The 21,840-nt window shown below is 40.2% G+C and overlaps 1 protein-coding gene across 1 annotated transcript in view; it reads right to left on the reverse strand.

The window, feature by feature from the left end:
• Positions 1–21,840, reverse strand: part of FRMPD4 (FERM and PDZ domain containing 4) — a 765,281-nt gene that overhangs the window by 21,859 nt on the left and 721,582 nt on the right. Inside the window, exons 9-12 of the mRNA XM_081566626.1 lie at positions 15,034–15,138; positions 12,295–12,402; positions 7,376–7,507; positions 4,505–4,624 (exon numbers count right to left, since the gene is read on the reverse strand). Coding sequence (XP_081422752.1) covers positions 4,505–4,624; positions 7,376–7,507; positions 12,295–12,402; positions 15,034–15,138 — 465 coding nt within the window. The remainder of the gene's footprint in view (positions 1–4,504; positions 4,625–7,375; positions 7,508–12,294; positions 12,403–15,033; positions 15,139–21,840) is intronic.

Here is a 21,840-nt window from a genome sequence, read left to right on the forward strand (position 1 = left end):
TGGCTGTCTGCCTCTCTATCCATCCCTCACCCCCAAGAGTGAAGCCACATTCCCTCCCCTCCATTCTTCATATGCTTTTCCTTCTCCACTTCTCCTTAAAAGTCTACATCTATCTGGACTGGACTGTACTCTGGTTGGAAATGGGTGTGATTAGAGGCAGGAGACAGGGTGGCTCTGAAGGAAGACAGCCCCTGGGAGCAATTCCAAGCTGCCATTTTGTTTTTGTGGTTTTAGATTTACCAGTTATTTCCAAGAGCTCAGGACTGTCCACAATGGGGTACCATGCATCTGAGGGTCCATTTTGAGGGAGAGGGTACCAGGCCATAAAAGGCATTCAAAGAACCAGTTTTTTTGATAAATTACTTTATTTTAGGACTGCTAAAAGGACTTGCATGACAGATGTGAAACAGGATTTTAGCATAGAATTTAGAGACAAAAGATCTAAGTGGGATCCTAGGCTCTGTCCACCACTAATCAGATGACTTTGGACCTGGCATTCCATCTCTCTTGAGTCTCAGTTTCCTTAGCTGAAAAAAAAAAACTAAGCAATGACAGCTAACTCTCAAAGTTGCTAGTATACCTGTGAGGATGTTTCATAATACAGACCCTGCTTTATAAAGGTGAGTCAGCACTATCACTTCTCAGAATTGCGACTGAGGTTGTTGTTTCCCACTCCTGTTATACCCTGTGTTGAACCAGACTTCTGGGTGAATTTTTTTGTCTGGTGATTAGTCACTAATTATATTATATAATTAGTTCAGACTGATCCCAGAGAACTATGTGACGTATGACTTATACATATTTTTGGTACAAATTATGCATTTATTACTCTCAAGTACATTATTTAAAATAGTTACACATGCAAATGGCAGTCGCTGATTTGCTTAACAGAGATCTCAACAGACTCCACTTTAGACCTACAAAAATTCATTTATAATGAACATGTGAGATACTAAAAAAAAAAAAAAGATACTGCTAAAGTGTTTGAACACATTTTGTGGCCTGATTATCCTGTTTACCAACTGGTGTACCATCTTTTCAAAAACTAGACGGTGGACAGTAAAATGTCAGCAGAGCTTATGATAATTATGAATTAGAAGAGTCTGGATTATTAGGGCTTAGTGTTATTAGATATGCTAAAATCTGTAAAATACTTCATGGTCCATTAATGGTTAAGACATTTCTACATATTATCACTATTGAAACCTCTGTGGTCATTATCATGGCTCACCTCATCAATGGCCACTGCCCTCAGTAAGAGCTCACTAAGTTGAATTGATTTTTGGCTGTGTAATGTGATAGACACTGTTTCTGTTTCCTCTTTTGTTCTCTAGGCTAATTTTATTGCATCTTTTCACTACCTTAAAATCAACACTTGGGACATGGAACCATTTGCAGGTCCATGGACTCATGCTAGACACATGTAATTTTAGACAAACTGCATGTTCTCTGATACAAGGCATTTTGAAACAGGGGTCTGAGTCCAAGAAATTTTCATTTCCTATTCTCAGTGAAGGATAAATGAGATGATGATAGATTAATTTTGGTCTCTATCACCCACCATAACATGGTCCCCGCCCCCACTGCCACCGATCACTGGCTACTCCTTGAAGGAGTAGCTAATCCACCAGCCAAGCAACACTCAAAATATCTTCACTCAGAAATATCTTCAGTCTTTAGCTAGTCCCAAGGCAAGAGTCCCAGCAGGTTTTCCTGTTCTCAGGACAGTTCCACAGGTATAAAGGATGTATCTTTGGAATAAGCAAGATCTCCATGAACTGCATTCGATTTGAGCAAACAGACTTAAATAGAACCATGCTTAGCAGTACTCCCGGGGTACTTAAAAGGTCTCCCCTCCCCAAGACAAACACAACTGTGTTCTTCTTTTAGAAATGCAATAAATTTGTGATGTTTAAAACAGAAGCCGAGTAAATGGCTTTAAAGCATCATCTTGTTAATGGGATGAGTATATAATTATAGAGAATGACAACTGAATGCATATGGCATTCTACAGCCATGAGCTGATAGGCACCTGTAACTATGTATTTGGAACTAACAAGCTTAAAACATAGTATATGCGATGTGAGTTGCAGTGGCAGAGCCCTGGGTCAGTTCTCAGCAGGTATATGGGGAAGATGCAATAACAGGTCAGCTGAGAATCAGGCTGTCCCGTGCAGTTAGGTCTGGGTTACCTGGCCTTTGGGGAAGAAGGAATATTGTTGAGGGGTCCAGGGAACCAAAGTTTAACATTTAAGGAAGCCGAACTCATGGCAGTTCATTGTTCTGGGTAGAAAATGGAGTGAAGTGCACCGCACATCTCTCTATTTGGAGTAGGATTACCTTTTCCTGATGATTGTGGGTTATCTGCATGAACAGTAAACATCTTACTGAGCTCTAAATATCACAGTCTCCTCCAAAGAGGTGGGAAACATTTAACAGGCCTTTGCCTGAGTGCCCTCGTTGGTTAAAATGTTCCAGTATGTTCTGCTTTTCTCCTCCCACTTAATTTCTGCTTTCCAGGGCTTATTGCTACTTAATTTATGTCACCATTCCTAACCTCTGACATTTATCTTTTCTACATCTCTCTGCCAACTTCTATTTTCTTTTCACACCCAACTTTTTAAAGATCACAAAAGCTTTGAAATGTACAAGAAAATACTAAGAATAGTAAAACAAATACCAGTTTATCAACAACCCAGAGTAAAGGAATATTTCTTTTCTTTTTCCAACATTCTTTGCTCTTTATTTCTTACTTAGGGCACCAACAACCTTTGACTTAACAGATATCCCCTAGAGATATCTGCCAAAGAGAGCAGCATTTTTTTGCCTTCTTTTTCTGTGGGGGAAGGTTACATTAAGGTTTACAACCTCTTTGAGTAATTCTAATGTAGATGCTTAAGTATTAGGTAAGTGGGTTCTTACTGTTTAATGTGATTATATTGGGAATTTAAGAGTAATGGGAAGCGGTTATAGAGAAATATAGGAATAGTGCCTAAATATCAAGTGGATTAATTCCCTTTGGGACAAACTAGCAAAGATTCTCATTTCTGGAAGCCTTATTTTTTAAAAATTATATCCCAGAATCAGACAGAGACTGCAAAACATACTATCTTCTTCTTAAAGTTTTACTGCCTTGAAATTAGTAATTCTACTACAATGAATATCATGATGTTTCAGAACAATCTAAGCACCAAATAAATGAATGAACGTAAATAAAGGAGAAGGGAATTCTTTCAGGAGAACGCCAATTAATAACTGAAGAAGAAATAATGGAATTAGGCAAACCATTTTCAACCATTACAACAATAATAATATTATTATTTGGGCAAGCATCATCAATGAATACTAAAATGAACAGGTGAAACGATAAAAAGGGAGTTGCAAAGTGACTTTCTGCAAATTACTTATTAACTAGAAAATGGAAAGTAGTAATTTCTGGAAAACATCACTTAATGTTTATGCTGACAAGAGTCAATGGGTAAAACTTCCTAGGAACAAAAAGGGTTAGTGTGAACCTTACCACAAAGGGGACAGAATAGCATGTGCTTCCTGGTACAATGTACTACAGAGGGCATGGAGTCACTTGTGTTGCTTTTCTGCCCCCGGTGCAGAGCCCCATCTAATCACGAGAAAACATCAGAGAAACCAAAATTGAGGGATTTCTACAAAATAACTGATCAGCACTCTGCAAAACTGTCAAGGTTGTGAAAATTAAAGAAAGGCTGAGGTGAGGCATGCTCCAGATTGAAGGAGACTAAAGTGACATGCCAACTAAATACAAAATGAGATCCTGGAGTAGATCCTATTCTAGACAAAAATTGATATAGAGGACAGTTTTAGGACAATGGGCAAACTTTGGATATAAACTGTAGATCACATAATGGAAATGTATCAGTGTTGCGTTTGCTTATTTGGTTAATTGTGTAATGATCATATTGGAAAATGTCCTTGTTACTACAAAATATACTGACATATTTTGGGGTAAATGAGTATGGTTTTAGTAACTGACATTTATATGGTTTAGAAAAAATATTGTGTGTGGTGGAGGGCGAGGAGAATGTGTGCACACACTGAAGATAGAGTAAGTGTGGTATAATGGGAATAACTGGTGAATCTAGGTGACGGATATGAAAGAGTTCATCTACTACGCTGCCACTTTTTCACAAGGACGAAATCAAAATCAAGTGAAAATTTAAAAAGCACCATGGAACTTTACTCAATATTTTATAATAACCTATAAGGCAAGAGAATCTGAAAAAGTATATATATAGACTATATATATATAACTGAACTGCTGTGCTATACACCTGAAACATGATATTGTAAATCAACTATATTTCAATTTAAAATAAAAGCACCATGGAATCCTTTTATAATACATTAAGCTTGGGGGAGTGAGGGATGAAGAGAAAGAAGATCCCAAATGAAAGAATTCAGGGAGGAAAACCCCACAGTTTTTTCATCCCACAATGTTAGTATGAAATGTGCCCCAGTTATCACGTACCTGAACGTACAGATACTCAAAAGCAACTGGATCTCGCCTTAAAAGGTCAATTGGATCCTTTGGGACAAAGCTGATTCGGAAAAGACATCTCATCTTATGGGAGCTGGGCCTCTGGGTCACCTAGAACAGACCAATGACAAGAACCCTTCAGTGCTGGCAGAAAGGTCTGTGGGCCAGAAGCAAAGGTAGCTTTCTCTGGACACTGAAGAAGGAAGTGGTTGAGGTTATTTTAGTATCTATCATCCATACTCATTCCCTGAAAACTGCACATACCTATGACTTAGGTCACGTTCTCCCAAAGCAGTCCCTGAAATGAGGGATGTCATGTGTGTCTATTTTTACCAGTAGTAGGTTACACTAGTTTTGGGAAATAAATGAATGGAATGCAAAAGCATGCTTTAGACTCATTAAAAATGGCAGTCCATAAGAGTTACAGTCTCTAAAACAAGCAAAAAACCCAAATTCTTGGAAATTTTAGGTAGTATGTAAATAACAATATTATTTTCTAGATAGAAGATTAGTGTCAAACTGCTAAAAATCCAGGTAGAGTTGCTTAGCAGTTCCTTGGGGGTTTTCATCACAGGTAAATGTTTTAAAACAATTTTTGTTATTGGACACATTTCTTATACTTACTCCCCCTTTCTATCATGCCTATAAATATTTTGTGGGTCAAGTCTTCATATGTATTGAATTCAGAGGCATATAGCCAATTTGTTTCAGGATATTTACACTATCAATTTTCTGTCTAGAGAGAATATTCAAGTTTTAGCACTTTGTTATTAGTTCTGATGAAAGACAAAACAAAGCCTCTTTTAGAAAGATAAGGGAAGAATCATTGTTAGAGAGTTTTTGTTTCCTTCTTATGTTTTAAGAGGAATTTAAAAATTGGAAATCAACCTGGAATGAGAAGTTATGATTATCTAGCATCAGAAGAGAGTTTTGAAAGAATCTCTAGGTGGTAGATGGAAGTTCTGGGGGAAGGCAGAAATAGAAATATCAAAAAGTTGTGGGAGGTTTCCATTAGACTCATAGTATCTGGCTGTCCGCCCACATCCCCTTGGCATTTACCACTCCAAGGTGAAGGCTGGTACTGCAAACACCTGTGACCATCTGCCAGTCCAGGGCAAACCAGCACAGCCAGGGAGTAGCTGTCCTTGGGAGAAGCCCACCCCCAATTATGGACAGGATGTTAGCAGACAAAACCCCAGTCCCCTTTCCCCTTGAGTGGGATACCTCGAGGTGTGCTCTCTACTGGTTCCCAGTGTCCCCAGTGGGACTGAGCGCCAGCTGTCCACAGTGGAAACTGGCTTGAAAACACTCTTTAGTGGCTGCCCCTTATCCCATTTCTCGTCCTATTCCTCTTCCAGTATTCCCAGTGTTGCCTCCCAAATAAACCACTGGAGTCTAAATCCTTGTCTAAAGGTTGGCTTATGGGAGAACTCAGCCAAACACTGGCCTCTCACATGTGGGATTCTGTATAACAGGGGTCGTTCCCCTATATGGCGAATATATCAAGGGTCATTCCCCAGTAACGATGAATATATCAGGGATCATTCCCCTATAATGACAAATATATCAATTGATATCAATATATCAATGACAAATATAACGACAGATGTCATTCCCCTATAATGAATCAAGAAGTCATCTGGTTCCAAGCGTGTTTTGGTGTAATAACAAACAATAATAAACAATTAGATGAGATTTAAAATATCAACAGGTAGACAAAAATAGAAGGTCAAGTTTAGGGAGAGGAATATAAATGAACACAAATACTGACTTTCTAAGAAAGTCATCACATTAACTTTTACTAAATCGAGCAAGTTGAGGATAACTCCAGGTCCTGATGTGTGGCTTTTAATTGTGTGACAACCAAAAAGCAACTAAGCGTGATGACACTTTTTGCTACTCTATCCATGTGGGGGTGACTTGACTGCCTGCCTCTCCGGGTGTCTGCCCACACCCCTGTCCAAAAAGTCCCCTCTTCATTGAATTCTCCTGCATAAGAGAAGTTTGGTGAAATCCCTTGTACATCCAACAAAGACCACGCCTGTGTGGAATCACAGGGAAAGTCACAGTGCTGTGCTGAATTCAGCTGCCAAGCAGCCTGCCTGGCTCCCCAGCTAACAGATGGGGGTGGCACCTTGGTGACCAGGAGCTGGGACACATTGAAAAGTGAAGTCGCTCAGTCGTGTCCAACTCTTTGTGACCCCGTGGACTGTAGCCCACCAGGCTCCTCCGTCCATGGAATTTTCCAGGCAAGAGTACTAGAGTGGGTTGCCATTTCCTTCTCCAGGGGATCTTCCCGATCCAGGAATCGAACTCGGGTCTCCTGCATTGCAGGCAGATGCTTTACCATCTGAGCCACCAGGGAAGCCCCCTGAGCCACCAGGGACACATTGGTGGGTCACATATTTATATTGGGCAGGACTGGGTCAGGGATTTCAGGCTTCCAAAAAAACTCTGAGGTAGGCACTTGGAACTTAAAAGAACAAAATACGATTTGGGCTTCATTTAAATAATCTCAGAAAGCATTTCTTTTTAATAGTTTCTAGAGATCAATTATTGGAACAGGTGAATAAGTCATTACCATCACATAACATATAATTCTGCAGAGCCACCGCCCCCAGTGAGTCACTGCTGAGCTTTTGACAATTCTGCTTGTGAGATCAACTGACAGTCTATGAAAAATTGACGAAAAGGGAAACATCACCTTGAGGTGTAAAATCCATTATGAATGCCAGCGCTTCCTTTAGTGGGGCTGCTCAGGGCTGTGGGGAAGGCGCTGAAAAGATTCAAGGACAAGGGAGCTCGGGGCTGGGTGGCCTCTGCTCGGCCGGGCAGCATGGACTACGGGCAGCATTCACGTACCTGAGTTAGGGTCTCCTGTTCATGAAGCAAAAGCAGCTTCGTTCCGGCCCCTTCCGTCCTCTGCTCCAGCATGAGGGAGAAATGTTCGATGCCTTTGATGGAGAGCTTCTCTTGAAGGGTTAAGATGACATCCTTACAGAGGAAACATTGAAGATACGTGACCAAAATCAAGGTAGCCTTTTTAGATTCCACATATAAATGACCTCATATGCAAAACAGAGGCAGACCCACAGACATAGAAAACAAACTTGTGGTGATCAAAGGGGAGAGGGGGGAGGGATAAATTAAGAGATTTCAATTAACATATGCACCCTACTATATATAAAATATATAACCAACAAGGACCTAGTGTGTAGCACAGGGAATTCTGTTCAATATTTTGTACTTATCTATAAGTGAAAAGAATCTGAAAAACAATATACATAGATATATACATATCTATATCTCTCTATATAAGTGAATCACAGTACTGTACTCCTGAAACTAGCACAAGATTGTACATCAATTCTACTTCAATTGAAAAACAATCCAGGTACCCTTTGGAGTTAGTAGTCAAGATAGTCAAGGAGTTTACCATGACTGAAAAGTGTTGTACAAATAGGCTGATTTTTCTGTTTTGTACCTTTGATTGATTCTTAAGCTTGATGCTCCAAAACCCCCCCGAAAGATACAGATATGAGGCCTTCTTTCTCTTTTTGCCCTTTTCCTGGTCTCCCCCACCACCCCAATTCTTTATGGACTTCAGACACGGAGAGGTAGCCAGGTGAACTGCTGGAAGAGTATCTTACCTATCACCTAAGGTCTTAGAGAGCCTGGCCACAGATCGTGCAGTGAAGTTGGCTCAGACACCCTCATTCTAAATGGGGAGGCAACTGAACCACCCCTGAAAGCGGTCTACCCCAGGGCTTGGCATGCAGGCCAAATCCAGCCCACCACCTGCTTTTATAAAGTAAGTTTTACTGGAACCCAGTCTCACTCATCTCTGTATGTATGGGCTGCTTTCATGGTCTGCCTGGGCAGACCTGAAACTGGTGGTAATGGAGACTGTGTGGCCTGGGAAGCCCAAAATATCTGCTACCTATCTGGCTCTTTACAGAAAGAAGAAAAAGCTTGCCAACCCCTCTGTAAGTGCACAGGTTCTGCAAACAGTTGGGTTTCTACCCTGGCTCTCTTCTGTATCAGCTGGCAGCTTAGGGCAGGTTACTTCACTATGAGGTACCTTAGTGTCCCTGTCTGTCAACCAGGAATCATAAAGATACCTGCCTCAGAACAGATACAAGAACTACACGAGTTCATACATAGACAGCACTGATTACAGCACTGCTTGGCACACAGTTAGGGTACCATGTTGATAAAAGAAATTTTCATATAATGAGGTCTTGGGAAGTCATTCCAGCTTATGCATGAGTTAACCTGAATTTTGCTAACTCGAACAGTCTGTCCGTGGCCTATCAAACATTGTGCAGCTGCTTTAATTATTAAAGAAAAGGGCCCATTGGCCAGAAGTCATGAATGCTCATGTTAAAAATAAAGATGAAATGTATCCTTCCCTGGGATGCCAATGCTGGTCTTTCTTTGATGATAAGACTCCCTACCTGGGTGCCAAAGCCAGATTGACTTATTGTGTACATGCTGGTCTGGGTTTGTTTTGAAATCCTGAAGCAATATATTGCTGACTTGTTTAATGTTTTTTGTTTTTTCTGACAAGATATAAAACTGTGCCGAAAACCATGCTTTCCCTAAAGTATTCTGGGAAGCTGGCTTCAGGTCTATAGTCCTCAGTTTGGCTCAAATAAAACTGTTTTCTATTCCGATTATTGATTGTTTATTGATTATTTTCATCGACAGAAACAATATACATATATCAGCTTCTATTTTAAATCTCTGAGGAGGGTAGAATGAACAAGCTGTGTCAGTAATCCTTTATAGGATTAAATACTTATGATCAGAAAGGTGTTCTATACACAAGCACAAGTGTACTGCAATGCAAACAAATGTCATCAATCATTACTTTTTCATGTACTTGAAAACTAGTAAATGATCTCTCTTCAAAAATAATTAATACTCAGATGCTGAAAATCCCATAGAGCAGTGGTTTTCCACCCAGAGAAATTTTGCCCCATAGCAACATTAGGCAATTTCTGGAGATACTTTTGGTTGTCACACTGGGGTTGGGGATGCTATTAGCATGAAAGGAATTATCTGGTCCAAAGTATCACCAATGTCAAGAGAGAGAAACCCTGCCATAGTGAAAAAAAAAAATTTAATTGATCTTTCTTGAGGTTTTGATTTTTCTCGGTGGATCTTTTTAAATTTCTTCAGGCCCCTTTAAAACAAAGATCCGCATAACTACTTACCAGGAAAAAAAAATCATTCAACAGAAATTCCATGACTATACTGAATTACATAAAGAGATTCTCTTTCAGAATTTTTGCTCAAGTCTCAGAAAAAAACAAAACCAGCCTCTGTGTGGCAACACATCCTTTATAAAACATTTTCCTGAATCACCAGGAAGGACATGTGATGGCAATAACATTACCCTATTGTGAATCTGTAAGCAAAAATTTTGGCAATTTTTCTTAAACTGTGTCATATCCCTTTCATACCTATACTATTTCCATTTTATGCCTACCAGTCTGCATCTATTGTGATAATAAGGCTATTAGGCACAAGCTAAGATAACTTTAATTTGATGTGAATTCTTCGCATTGCTCCCCATCTTCTCACTGTCATCTGCCATTCTCAGGGAAATCAAACTTCGTCTGGGATGGGTTCCTATAATAAAGAGGCCAGAAGGAATTAACAACAGGGCTCTCTCTCTCTGTTTTTAGGGCTATCTTTTAAATTTAGATTTATTTCAGTTAAGAAATGCATTCAAGTCTTCACCCATATCTTCAGATGGGTAAAGGGTCCAATGGCAAGAAGCTTTTCTGACCAGTTGGTATCATAGAACAAGACACAATAGCAGAGGGAGTACCTCTTTGGAGTTAGGTCAGGGGTCTTCAAACTAGAGCCTGGCCCTTTCTTTTCAAATCTGGCCATGGCCATTTATTTACATATTATTATCTGTGTAGTAAAGGATTAGTCTTGCCTAAAGAAAGGTTTGCTTCTTTGCCCCTGGCTCTTGGGAGGTAACCTTTCAGCTCTTGGCAGGTCCTGCTTGATAGGGGTGTTTTTGTTCACTGGGGTGTCTTGGGCTATAACGGACAGTCTATGCTAGCGATGGGATTTATGGTGGGGGCCTTGAGTCATGTGCTATCAGCTTATCTCTGGAGGGGCAGGGTACTAAGGTCAGCCACACAGGTGGGCAGCTGTGTTTAAGTGGCCAATCCCCAATAAAAATTCTGACCATCAAGGCTTGGGTGAGCTTCCCTGGTTGGCAGAATTCTGCACGTGTTGTCATAGGTCAGTGCCGGGAGAAATAAACATTGCTGGCACAACTTCATTGGGGGAGGATGGCTGTGAGCTCTCTGCCTGCTCTCTGCTGCCCTGGGCACCTTCTCCCCTTGTTGATTCTTACGTGTAGGCTTCCGCTCTAATAAACTGTAACTGTGAGTACACCAGCTGGCTGCGTTCTGTAAGTCCTTTCAGTGACCTTCTGAGCCTACCTGTCTCTGGCTGTTTTCATGGTACAACAACTGAGTCAAGTAGTTGCAGCAGAGAGTAGTTGGCCCACAAAGCTTAAAATATTCACTCTGCAGTCCTTTCCAGGAAAAGCTTGCTGACCTCTAAGCTACTTGATCAATAATTGGAGTCACATCTCCCCATAAATTGATTTTGAGTAGGAAAAAAAGGAAAAGGACTTTTTCAGTCATCACCACTTAAAATTAGCAGTCTTATACAAAGGAAGTTAATATTTCATCTGCAATGATTTAAGGGTGATTTAAATGCTCCATCATCAATCTAATATTGTTTGCTCTATTACCTGCTAAATCACTACTTATTTAAAGCAATTCAGAACAAGCTGCTTGTGGCAGCAAAGCAATAAGAATGCAGGGCAAGTTGGCCTTGGCAGAAATGATTCCACTCATAAGGTCTATGCTGATTAATTAAAAAAAAATAATGAGAATTAGAGGCTGACTATTGATAGACATTTTTAATACAAAGTCTATATTCTCTTGATACATTATTATACAGCTCGTCACTAGGTACCTTTTATTTTTACCTCAATAAAATCTTTTTTATTGTGTCATTTGAAGAAAGTCTAATTTAGGCTGATGGAACATTAGGGAGGAATCAATTTCTGAACATACTTTTGCCCAATAAAATAGTGAATATGCACTTTTTTCCCCCAGGAAGGAAGCATGGGGGAAAAGAATCCATATGCTTTGTAATAATCCTCATTAGGGAGAACTCACCTGTGGTTCTGAAATAAGACTCTGTGACTCCTCCGTTTCACCCCTGCCCTAAAAGCAGACTCACTTCTGCCTTTTTATGTATCGTTTCCATGAAATTGGTTATAGCAATTCAAAGTAAATGTTATCTTTACATTATTCTATCCCTTATTTTTGCTGGACACTAAAGTAGCAGGCATTTAATTAACAGCTAACATCTTAATCTTCTCTGTGGCTGACATGGCTGAGAAATCACGCTGGCTTTGGGCAGGGTGCCAAGGCTTCTTGGTGACAGTCACACTATTTTAATTAATTTTCCGTTACATTAAAATGACTAGTCCTAGTATTTCATGACTGATAGCGTATTATATTGGTTTGCAACACAGAGCAGAACCTTCTTCCTTTAAATTTTTTGTTTGGGTCTGTATTTAAGTATGCACACACCACCGTATTTGGAAACAACCAAAACAATCTCAGATATAAACAGATAATTCTAAATGAAGCTATACCCACACAAAACTCACAGTGGGACTTTCATGTGATACCTGGCAGTCTCCAGGTACAGAGTTCAGCGGGTCCTCTTACCTTTATGGAGGTGCTAGAGTCAAAGCGAAATGATTTGGTTTGCCCATTTTCCAGATAGACTTTCAGGACATTTGGCATAAAAAGAAGTGAATTATCCTTAACAGTTTCCTATTTAACAAACAAACAAAAAAACAGTCACATGTCAGTCGAATCAGGATTCTGCCCCTGTAGAAGCAGCAATTTATTGTAATCACAACATAAAAAAAAAATATCAAACTTTCTAAGGCCAACCAAACTATCCCTCTGGTGATATCTGAGTTCAGTTGTTCACAGTAAAATTCTTCTCCTCTAGCTACAGATAACGCAGTTGATTCAACTGAAAGACCTTTTCCCATCAGAAGATCAATCAGATGAGGCTTTATTTTAAATTAATTTAAATCAAGGCCTCCCACTGGAAAGTACAATAACAGAAATAATTCCTTTGTAATTAAAGCACAATGTTTGGGACTGCAAGGCCAGATTTTAGCAGAGCAACATGTCTTGAGCAGAATCAGGACCAGAGATGATGATGTTTCACGTGATGCCTGTTGGCAGGAGTCATGATGGTAAATCATAAACATTAATAAGCTTCGAGTTTAATGTAATTTCGTGAAATGATATTTAACCCACTTAGACATGTTCCTTGGGGTTCCCTGGTGGGTCAGCTGGTAAAGAATCTGCCTGCAATGCTGGATACCTGGGTTTGATCCCTGGGCAGGGAAGATCCCCTGGAGATGGGAAAGGCTACCCACTCTAGTATTCTGGCCTGGAGAACACCATGGACTGTATAGTCCATGGGGTCACAAAAAGTCAGACATGAATGAGTGACGTGTTCCTTAAACTCCAAGGGATATATGAGGAACAGGTTAGTGTGTTAAAAGAATAAAACACTGTAACAAACAGATAACTTAAAAATAAGTCAAAAGAGATACTTGTAACACAACCAAAAGTAAACAAAAGAAGTGTATTTCTTTGAATTCTCTTTAACTGGAAGTAGGGAGGGATGAAATGGGGAATAAGAAGCCAAGGTGGGTGAGTCCCACAAACACGTAATTGGTCAAGAAGTCTTAGGAGTGGAGGGAAAGCCAGCAATCATGAAAGTGTAAGTCCCTTGCGTTACAGGTGAGGAAATGGAGACCGGATGGCCACAGATTTGCTAACGTCCATCAGTTGGTCCATGAGAATTCAGTTTCCAGGTATGTCTGAAACAGGCTTTGGCCTTTGACTTCCTGTTTCTTTCTCTGACTCACCTCTCCTTCTCTCTACTCCTGTGGGTTTCACACATGACTTTCCTGCTGCCTTATTCACTGAGTGAGTGAGGCTCCATGTCTAAAAGGAAGGCCACACAATGACTCCGAAGAGCAAGAGGAGACTGGAAAGGAAGCCAGTCACAAAGGCTGAGCAGCAGACAAGAGACTGAATGTCCCTGCCATGTTCAAGCCTGCGGTTAGTCCATGGTGGATGAAGGAGATGATTGACCCCTAGAGCTGTCCTATATCCTACGTCCAAGAGGAACAGACGCAGGGCAGCAAGTTTTGGCAAGAAGACAGCTGCACCATATGTGCCTTGCCAAGGATATAAAGGCTTGTATCTTCAAATTCACATCCAGGACCACCCTCAGGAAGAGGCTGTGGCCCATAGCAAGTATATCATGGATGCCATTTTATCCCTGTGAGTTTCCTTAAACAACAAAACCTCAACACCAAAAGCTGGCACTTCAAAGGTCCAAAAAATATGAGTGCCCTGAAGGGTAGCTTTCTAAAAACTAAAAACACTAGGCTATATTTTTGGGGAAAAAGCTGAAAATAAGCATCCTATTGATAGTTGCATTATTCATTTTGAAGATCAATTATGTGCCTGAGTAGTCATGATTCCTATCAAGACTTATTGATGGAGGTCTGAGCAGTATTTCCTCAGTCCTGGTTGAATACAGGAGACTTTTCCATCATTTTAACTTCTTTCCTTTTTGATTATTTGAAAGAATAGAGACATTTTATTTTGGATAAGAAAAACTTGGAGGAAACCCTTCTCAGAATATACAAAGGGCTGTCACATGGAAGAATGCTTAGTTGGCAGAATGGGGAGAAGTACGTGAAAGTTTCAAAGGGGCATAGTCTACACAACAGGAGGCAAGGTCAGCGATCTCAAATCAAATCAATTCCTTTGCAAAGTAGTGAGGTCCCTAACCCTAGAAACATTCAAGGAAATAATGGACTACTATGTATTCTGGGTTTGCAAGAGGGAACACAGCAGGGGCTTCCTTGGTGGTCCAATGGTTAAGAATCCACCTTACACAATTAAAAAAAAAAAAAAAGGAATCCACCTTGCAACACAGGGGACACCGGTTCGATCCTTGGTTCAGGTAGACGCTGCAGGCCAAGGAGCAATTAAGCCCGGGGGCAAAACTACTGAGTCCACGGTCTGCGACTACTGAAGCCCTCTGGCCTACAGCTCATGCTCCCCAACTAAAGAAGCCACCACAATGAGAAGCCCTCATACCTCAACTAGAGAAAGCCCATGTGCTGCAACGAAGACCCAGCACAGCCAAAACACAAAATAAATAATAAAATAAAATAAATAGATCTTTTTAAAAAAATGAAGAAGGAGGAGGAACACACCAGGCGCAACCTGGTGATCTCTCAAGCCCTTTACAATCTTGCGACTCGGTACCCTGTGAAAGCCAACAACCGATTATCAACTGATCATTCCGGTGGGGCAACTGGCTCTCTGTGAGTCACAAGTAGGTAACTGTCAACTCACCGACACTTGGCCGTTGATGATGACCTCCTCGGAGAACCGAACTTTGACTGGATTGGACTTTAATCTTGCCTTTTTTGCAGCGCTAATAAATGCTGATTTGGGAGACTAGAAAAAAGAAAGAAAATATTTGATCTGATTATTGGTAACATGAGGCCAACATGGTAAGAGTTGTTTTCTATCTTTATCTTCCTAGATATTTAACACTTTTGCTCAAAAGGGTTTGGTACATGCCCAATTCAAGGAACTAAATACGAATGATGGATGCAATCAAAACCCTGTCATGCTCATCAAGTAATAAGTTTGATTTAGCCACCAGACCAGAACTATAAACAGCATGTTCCATGTTCTTCCAGAGCACATTTCCAAGGATCTTTTAAAATGACAGTCGTGGAAATACGTAAATCCTGCCTTCAATACAGAGCTTTGAGTGCAATGTATCAGTAGAAGGTGAGGGGGTGGCCAAATCTCATGTTCAGTTTATAACAAGCTGATCATTAATAATCTATTTTAACACGGTGGAGAAGAGCCACTGACAGTTCTAAAATAACTGATAATCTCATTGTTATTCATTTTAAGGGCATATGGGAACATGAACAGGAAAGGGTATACACACACACACACATACGAAAGATGCCACGCTTTATGAGCCCAAAACTTGAGCTTCAGCCTCTCGTTGGTAACCTGTGATCCTATAATCTTACTTGGCAAGGTAGCGAAGAGGCCTTCATTTAGGATTGAAAGTCAACTAAATCACTTTGCTTTAAAGCAGTAATTATTAACACAATATTGTAAGTCAATTATATTTCAATAAAATAAATAAATAAGAAATAATATAAAAAAATAGAAAGCCAACTTCATGTTCTGCCTCACCTTATAGGCCCTTTGTCTTTCATTGGAAAGAGGGGCTGAGAGATTCAGTTGTTCTCCCTCAGAAATGCAAAGGACCATGAGAAAACCTGCTCAGAGGATGTGATCTTGGGAAATGGACTTCATTGGAAAAGTAGTCTCTTTGCACAGTTTTCATGAAGCCAAAGGGGAAGGAAATTCATATGGTAGGTGTCTAGCATGTTGCAGGCACCACCTGTTTATTTTGCATTCTCTATTGAACCTAATATAGAGGTAAATAGTTAGCCTGAATCATACAATTGCAATTTTAAAATCATACAATTGCAAATACTGGATATACCACGTGGTTCAATCTAATGTTCTTCATACTATACAGTTCTAAGAGACTGAGGATGTTGTGTAAAGAGTTCTAGTAATTAACTCTTGAATCAATGGAGGCTCAACCTCCTGTGTACTGCAATCATCTCAAAGCACAAAAGCCAGTTGGGGTACCCCATATTTTGAATTTCAAGTAAAATGAAAAAAAAAAAAGATTTCCATCATTTTCAAATACAAGTATACTTGAGATCAATTTAAAAACAATATATTGGAATGGATAAGTTAGGTGTGGTCTATCCATACAATGGGCTTCCCTGGGGCTAAGTGGTAAAGAACCCAACTACCAATGCAGCAGACAATTTGTGGGTTGGGAAGATCTCCTGAAGGAGGAAATGGCAATCCTTTGAGTAATCTTGCCTGGGAAATCCCATGGACAGAGGAACCTGGCAGGTGACAGTCCATGGGGTTGCAAAGAGTTGGACACAACTTAGCAATGAAACAACAACATCCATACAATGGAATACTATTCAGCTACAAAAAGAATGAAATTCTGATACATGCTACAACATGGATGAACCTTGAAAACATCATGGTAAGTGAAAGAAACCAGACACAAAATGCCACATATTTTATGATTTGATTCCACTTACATGAAATGTCCAGAATAGGAAAATCCATAGAGACAGAAAGCAGATTAGTGGTTGCCAGAGGCTGAGAGGGTGGGGAGAATGAGGAGTGACTATTTAATGGCTATGGGGTTTCCTTTTGGGGTGATGAAAATGCCCTGGAATTCCAGAATGTCAATGGGTGTGCAAGATTGTGAACGTACTCGATGCCACAGAATTGTACACTCAAAAATGGAAGATTTATGTTGTGTGGGGTTTTTTTGTGATAATAAAACAAAATCATTGTTGGAAAAACATTATAAAACGTGTATGTGTATTCCTGGGTGGAGTCTGCCTTAATGCTGAGAAAATTCTATTATTTCAAAAGTTCCCCTGTGTCTTAAGGGTGGTATGGATGGATGGTTTGGCCTCCAGAATTTCAATTTCTCCATTTATGTAAGATGTTAAAGGGAATGGCTGCCCTTTAAAAACAAAACGAAGTGAAACACTCCTGGCGCCCTGCAAAAGAATCTCTGAATGACTAAAAAGAATAGCTTTGAGCATGCTCAATGTGACTTAAGTCCTACTGCAAAGCTGAAGTCGTGGTACAGAGGTGTTCTCTTCGGTACCATAATTACAGGCCAAGCTTAGTCATAATGAACGAACAAATCATACAGTAGTGAGTTCATTTGCTTTTGATATACCATTTTTTAGCTAAAGGGAAAACATTATTTTCCGGTAATGATTTTAAGCAGGGGATATTTACACTGGCACAATGTGTTTAGCTCGAGTGAAGCGGCTGTAATAAAGCTACCCAGAACAGACATTGCTAATTAGATGAGATATTTGAATGAGGGAACACCCCACTTTCCCAGCATTGTTTGGGAATGATGTATTTCACATGTGTTCCATGTGCCAGATGCTGAGGTTTATTCCATTATGTATCTGAATTTCTAAATGTAATATTTCACCTCATTTTTCTAAAATGTTCTACATAATTCCTTGCCTCAATAAAAAGTATATTTAACAGAATGTAGTTTCCACGCATCTCATTTGCTGCAGGAGAAGGCAATGGCAACCCACTCCAGTACTCTTGCCTGGAAAATCTCATGGACGGAGGAGCCTGGTAGGCTACAGTCCATGGGGTCGCTAAGAGTCAGACAGGACCGAGCGACTTTACTTTCACTTTTCACTTTCCTGCATTGGAGAAGGAAATGGCAACCCACTCCAGTGTTCTTGCCTGGAGAATCCCAGGGATGGGGCAGCCTGGTGGGCTGCCGTCTATGGGGTCACACAGAGTCGGACACGACTGAAGCAACTTAGCAGCAGCAGCAGCAGCATTTGCTGCATAATCTTAGAATGCAGTGATGGTCCCATGGAAGTATATAAGGTTATTGCCCTTAAAAGTGGCCCCATAGAGCAGAATTGGTCAAGATGGGGAGGGTTGTTTCTTCTGTCCATAGCTAATGCATGCCTACCTCTTGGAGATCCATTCCTGAATTCATTGGGTTGGCCAAAAAGTTTGATTGGGTTTTCTGTAACAGCTTATGAAAACGCTGAACGAACTTTTTGGCCAACCCAAAGTTTCCCATGCCCTCATGACAATCCTGGAAATTTAGGAAAACCAGAAAAGAAACTAGATAGCCAAGGTAAATGTTACATTATACGTATTTTGAAGTCAATAGACTTGGAATAAAAATCCAAGAATCTACACAAGTTGCATTTTTTGTTGTTGTTCTGGATTTGTGACTGTTTCATATAATAGATACACATTCTAAAAATTACTTTTGATAATAAAAACATAAGCTCTTCAAGTATGAAGGTTATTGAATTTGAATCAATAAAGTAATGATTTCTTCCACTCACTAGAGTTACTTCTGGTACATGAGGTATGTAAACTAGTCATCACTGCAGTTTTGACTGAGGTGTCACTCTGTGGCTAAAAAATATACAATGTGCATTACCCAAAAACCTGATGAATTAATTCCTGGCAACATGCTGACCAGGAGGTGCTGATCACAAGCACTTCATATCCTGTGGTGGAAATGACAAATAATTACTATTTAGAATAATCAGATTTTCCTGCTGTTAATTAATTTTACAATTAAAAGGCCTCTAATCAACCCCTGCACCTCTTTTCAAATTTCCTGTTGCAAAGATGGCCATGATAGATGGCTGACATTCTTCCGATGTTCTTAGATGTTCTAAGTCACTAGGACTTAGTTCGAAACAAAATTACATAAGATGAATTTTCTGAAGCTGAAGTGTAAGGTCTTGAACTTGCATTCCTGTAGCTCTAAAGTACTACTTGTATAGTGAGGATTAACTAGCCTACAGTTATCACTGGGTGACTTAGTTTGGAGTTCTCCCAAGCAGACCTTAAGACCAGAATTTATAAGAAGATAGCTGATTTGGGAGATGCTCCTAGGAAGCATGGGCAGGTGAGCAGGGGAAGGGGGACAGTGAGGGTGAGGAAGCCACCAAAGCATTGATTGTTTAGTCAGACACCGCTGTCAGCAACTGGAGTTGCACCATGCTGGGAATGTCTGAGAAACAAGGCAGGCTACATGCCTCAAAGTTGACTGAAGAGAGAGGGAACCAGGGCATTTATCCACCAGATCCTGTCTATCAGTGATGAGAGGTGGCTGCTCTTCTGGGAGTGAGAATCCCTAGTGGCGTGCTTATAGAGCACTTCTGGCCTGCTCCAGGAGCATGGCCCTGTGGTGAAAGAGCCCAAAGGCAAAGAATCACTGGTGCTTTCAGTTGGAAATTGGGCCAGCATGCTCACATGCCAAGGGGATATGTTCTGGCTCCTGATAGCATCTACTACAGAGGAGCTTCCATGAGGAGGTGCGTAGCCTCGCTCAGGCACGTGGAACACAGTGGAAGGTAGACAGGAAATGAGAGGCAGACCAGTAGATCTCTCAGCTCTTTGGCCTAGAGGGAAGGTGAAACATGATAGCACAGGGATGCCAGAAATGAGAATAACTTAGCCCAAATCCAACTGATCTGGGGTTATGTGAGGGGAGATTATAGAGACTGTTTACATACTCGCTGTTTCAGGTAATATTGGATTGGGACACTCTGAAAGTTCTAGACTTGGGAACTATGGAAAGGAAAGAAGGGAGCAGCTGGCCAAGAAAGATCTGGAATTAAAAATGGTAACAGTATAAGGGAATAAGATGGTATGTCAGAAGAAAACAAATAAAATCCACAAGTAACCCAAATATTCCTCTTCTAAAATTCGATCCTGAGGAAATGCTACTAAGTACAGATAAAGATTTACACACAAAGATGTTCTTTGCAGATTTATTTATAATAGAAACATATGAGAGACAGTGGGCTTAATGATGGATGCTGGTTAAGGAAATCTTGGTTCAATGTAGTGTTTTACAGACTATATATAATGCTTATATAGAAATCTTGATGACACAGGAAATGGCTTGATATACTAAGTAAACGAAGCAGAATAAAAATGTACATATAATATGATATCAACTACTGATAGACTGGAAGTAAATAAGCCAAAATGTTTACTTTGGTTGTCATTGAGGAAAAGTATAGCCAGCATATATTTTTCTGCTTCTGTATTTCCTTCTGCTCTTCCACAATTTTTCTCTAAGAAATAAGGTAAAAATGGTGGCAATTGAGGCCTCCATAATACCTAAAATAAGAAGGCAAAATCCGTTAAGAATTATGTCTCATCAAAGAATTTTGAGAATCCTAAGACTTTTCTCCCAGACCCCACTGACCTGAGCCTCATTGGAGGTTGATTGCTACGGCTGGGTCATGTTGGGGTGCCCTGGGAACACGTGGAGTGTGCCAAAAGGTGTAAACACTGGCTCTGTGTCTTGACCGGATTTTATTATGCAGAAGAAATACAACATAAAAAATGCTGACCAATAAGTTGCAAAGAAATTGAAATGCTAATTTCTCTTGTCTGTAATAAAAGTAGAATTAATTGACTTTCTTTTGGTCTAGTGGGTCCTTTGTCTCTGTCAATTTTGGTTGCCAAGAAAATGTTTAGCAAATACATAAAATCTATTTTTTTTTAAAAAAACCCATTTGCTTGCAGGAAAATCCAAACACAAAAATAAAAGTAAGAAATCTGGAGTTCCTTTTCTCATTTGCACTCCTCTCTTCATTTGATGTATCTATTTAAGTAACTTTAAGGCTTCAATTCTTTCAGTTCAGAGGAGGAAAAAGCCACTTTGGACTGGATCAAAAAGAGAAGGCTTTAGGTAATACATTGGTTCCTAAATAGGGGTGATTTTGGTTCCCAGGGAATATATGACAGTGTCTGGAGGCATTTTTGGTTGTGACCACTTGGGATAGCATGCTCCTGGCATTCAGTGGGTAGAGTCCAGGGCTGCTGTTAGACATACCTCCCAACAGAGAATTCTCCAGCCCAACAGTGCTGGTGTTGAGAAACTCTGAGGTAGCATGCAGAATCTGTACTGAGACTTGAAAGGTAAGAAGGATTTGGTGAGGCTGAGGAGGTGGCAGGTGGAGTATGTGAGGAGCATTTCAGGAGGAAGGAGGGTTGGTCAGAGGAAAGTGAAAGTTGAGCATTCATCTACAATAATTGGCCAGGAGTGAGGGACTCTGAAAGGTGCAACTGCTGGTCATAAGAACAAGCAACACTCCTGAATGTTAATATAGCACAACAGCAGGAGCCAACTAAACTCCCAGAAAATTCCAGATTATCTGTTAAAAGTAAGTTCCATGATTCACAAATAGTAATGAGTATTGATATGAATAACACGTCATGCAGACCGAAAAGGCAAAAACAGCAAGCAAAGCCATAAAAGACAAAACCCTTAACTTATATGCAAAATTCCTCTAGGCTTACTGTGCCAGGTAAAGTGTGATCTCACATTGGAAAAATAACCTGGTTTGGAGTAAAATAGTTCTGATCTTGCATTGCTAATGGGTTATAAAGTAGGCAGAGAGAATTCAGGAAAGACAATGTAAACTTAAAGTTCTACCAGGAATTTCTGGTTGGTCAATCACTTACATATGACAGACATTTACATTG

This window comes from Giraffa tippelskirchi, chromosome X, assembly GCF_054371585.1.
Source record: "Giraffa tippelskirchi isolate mGirTip1 chromosome X, T2T-mGirTip1v1.2.pri, whole genome shotgun sequence".
NCBI lineage: Eukaryota > Metazoa > Chordata > Mammalia > Artiodactyla > Giraffidae > Giraffa > Giraffa tippelskirchi.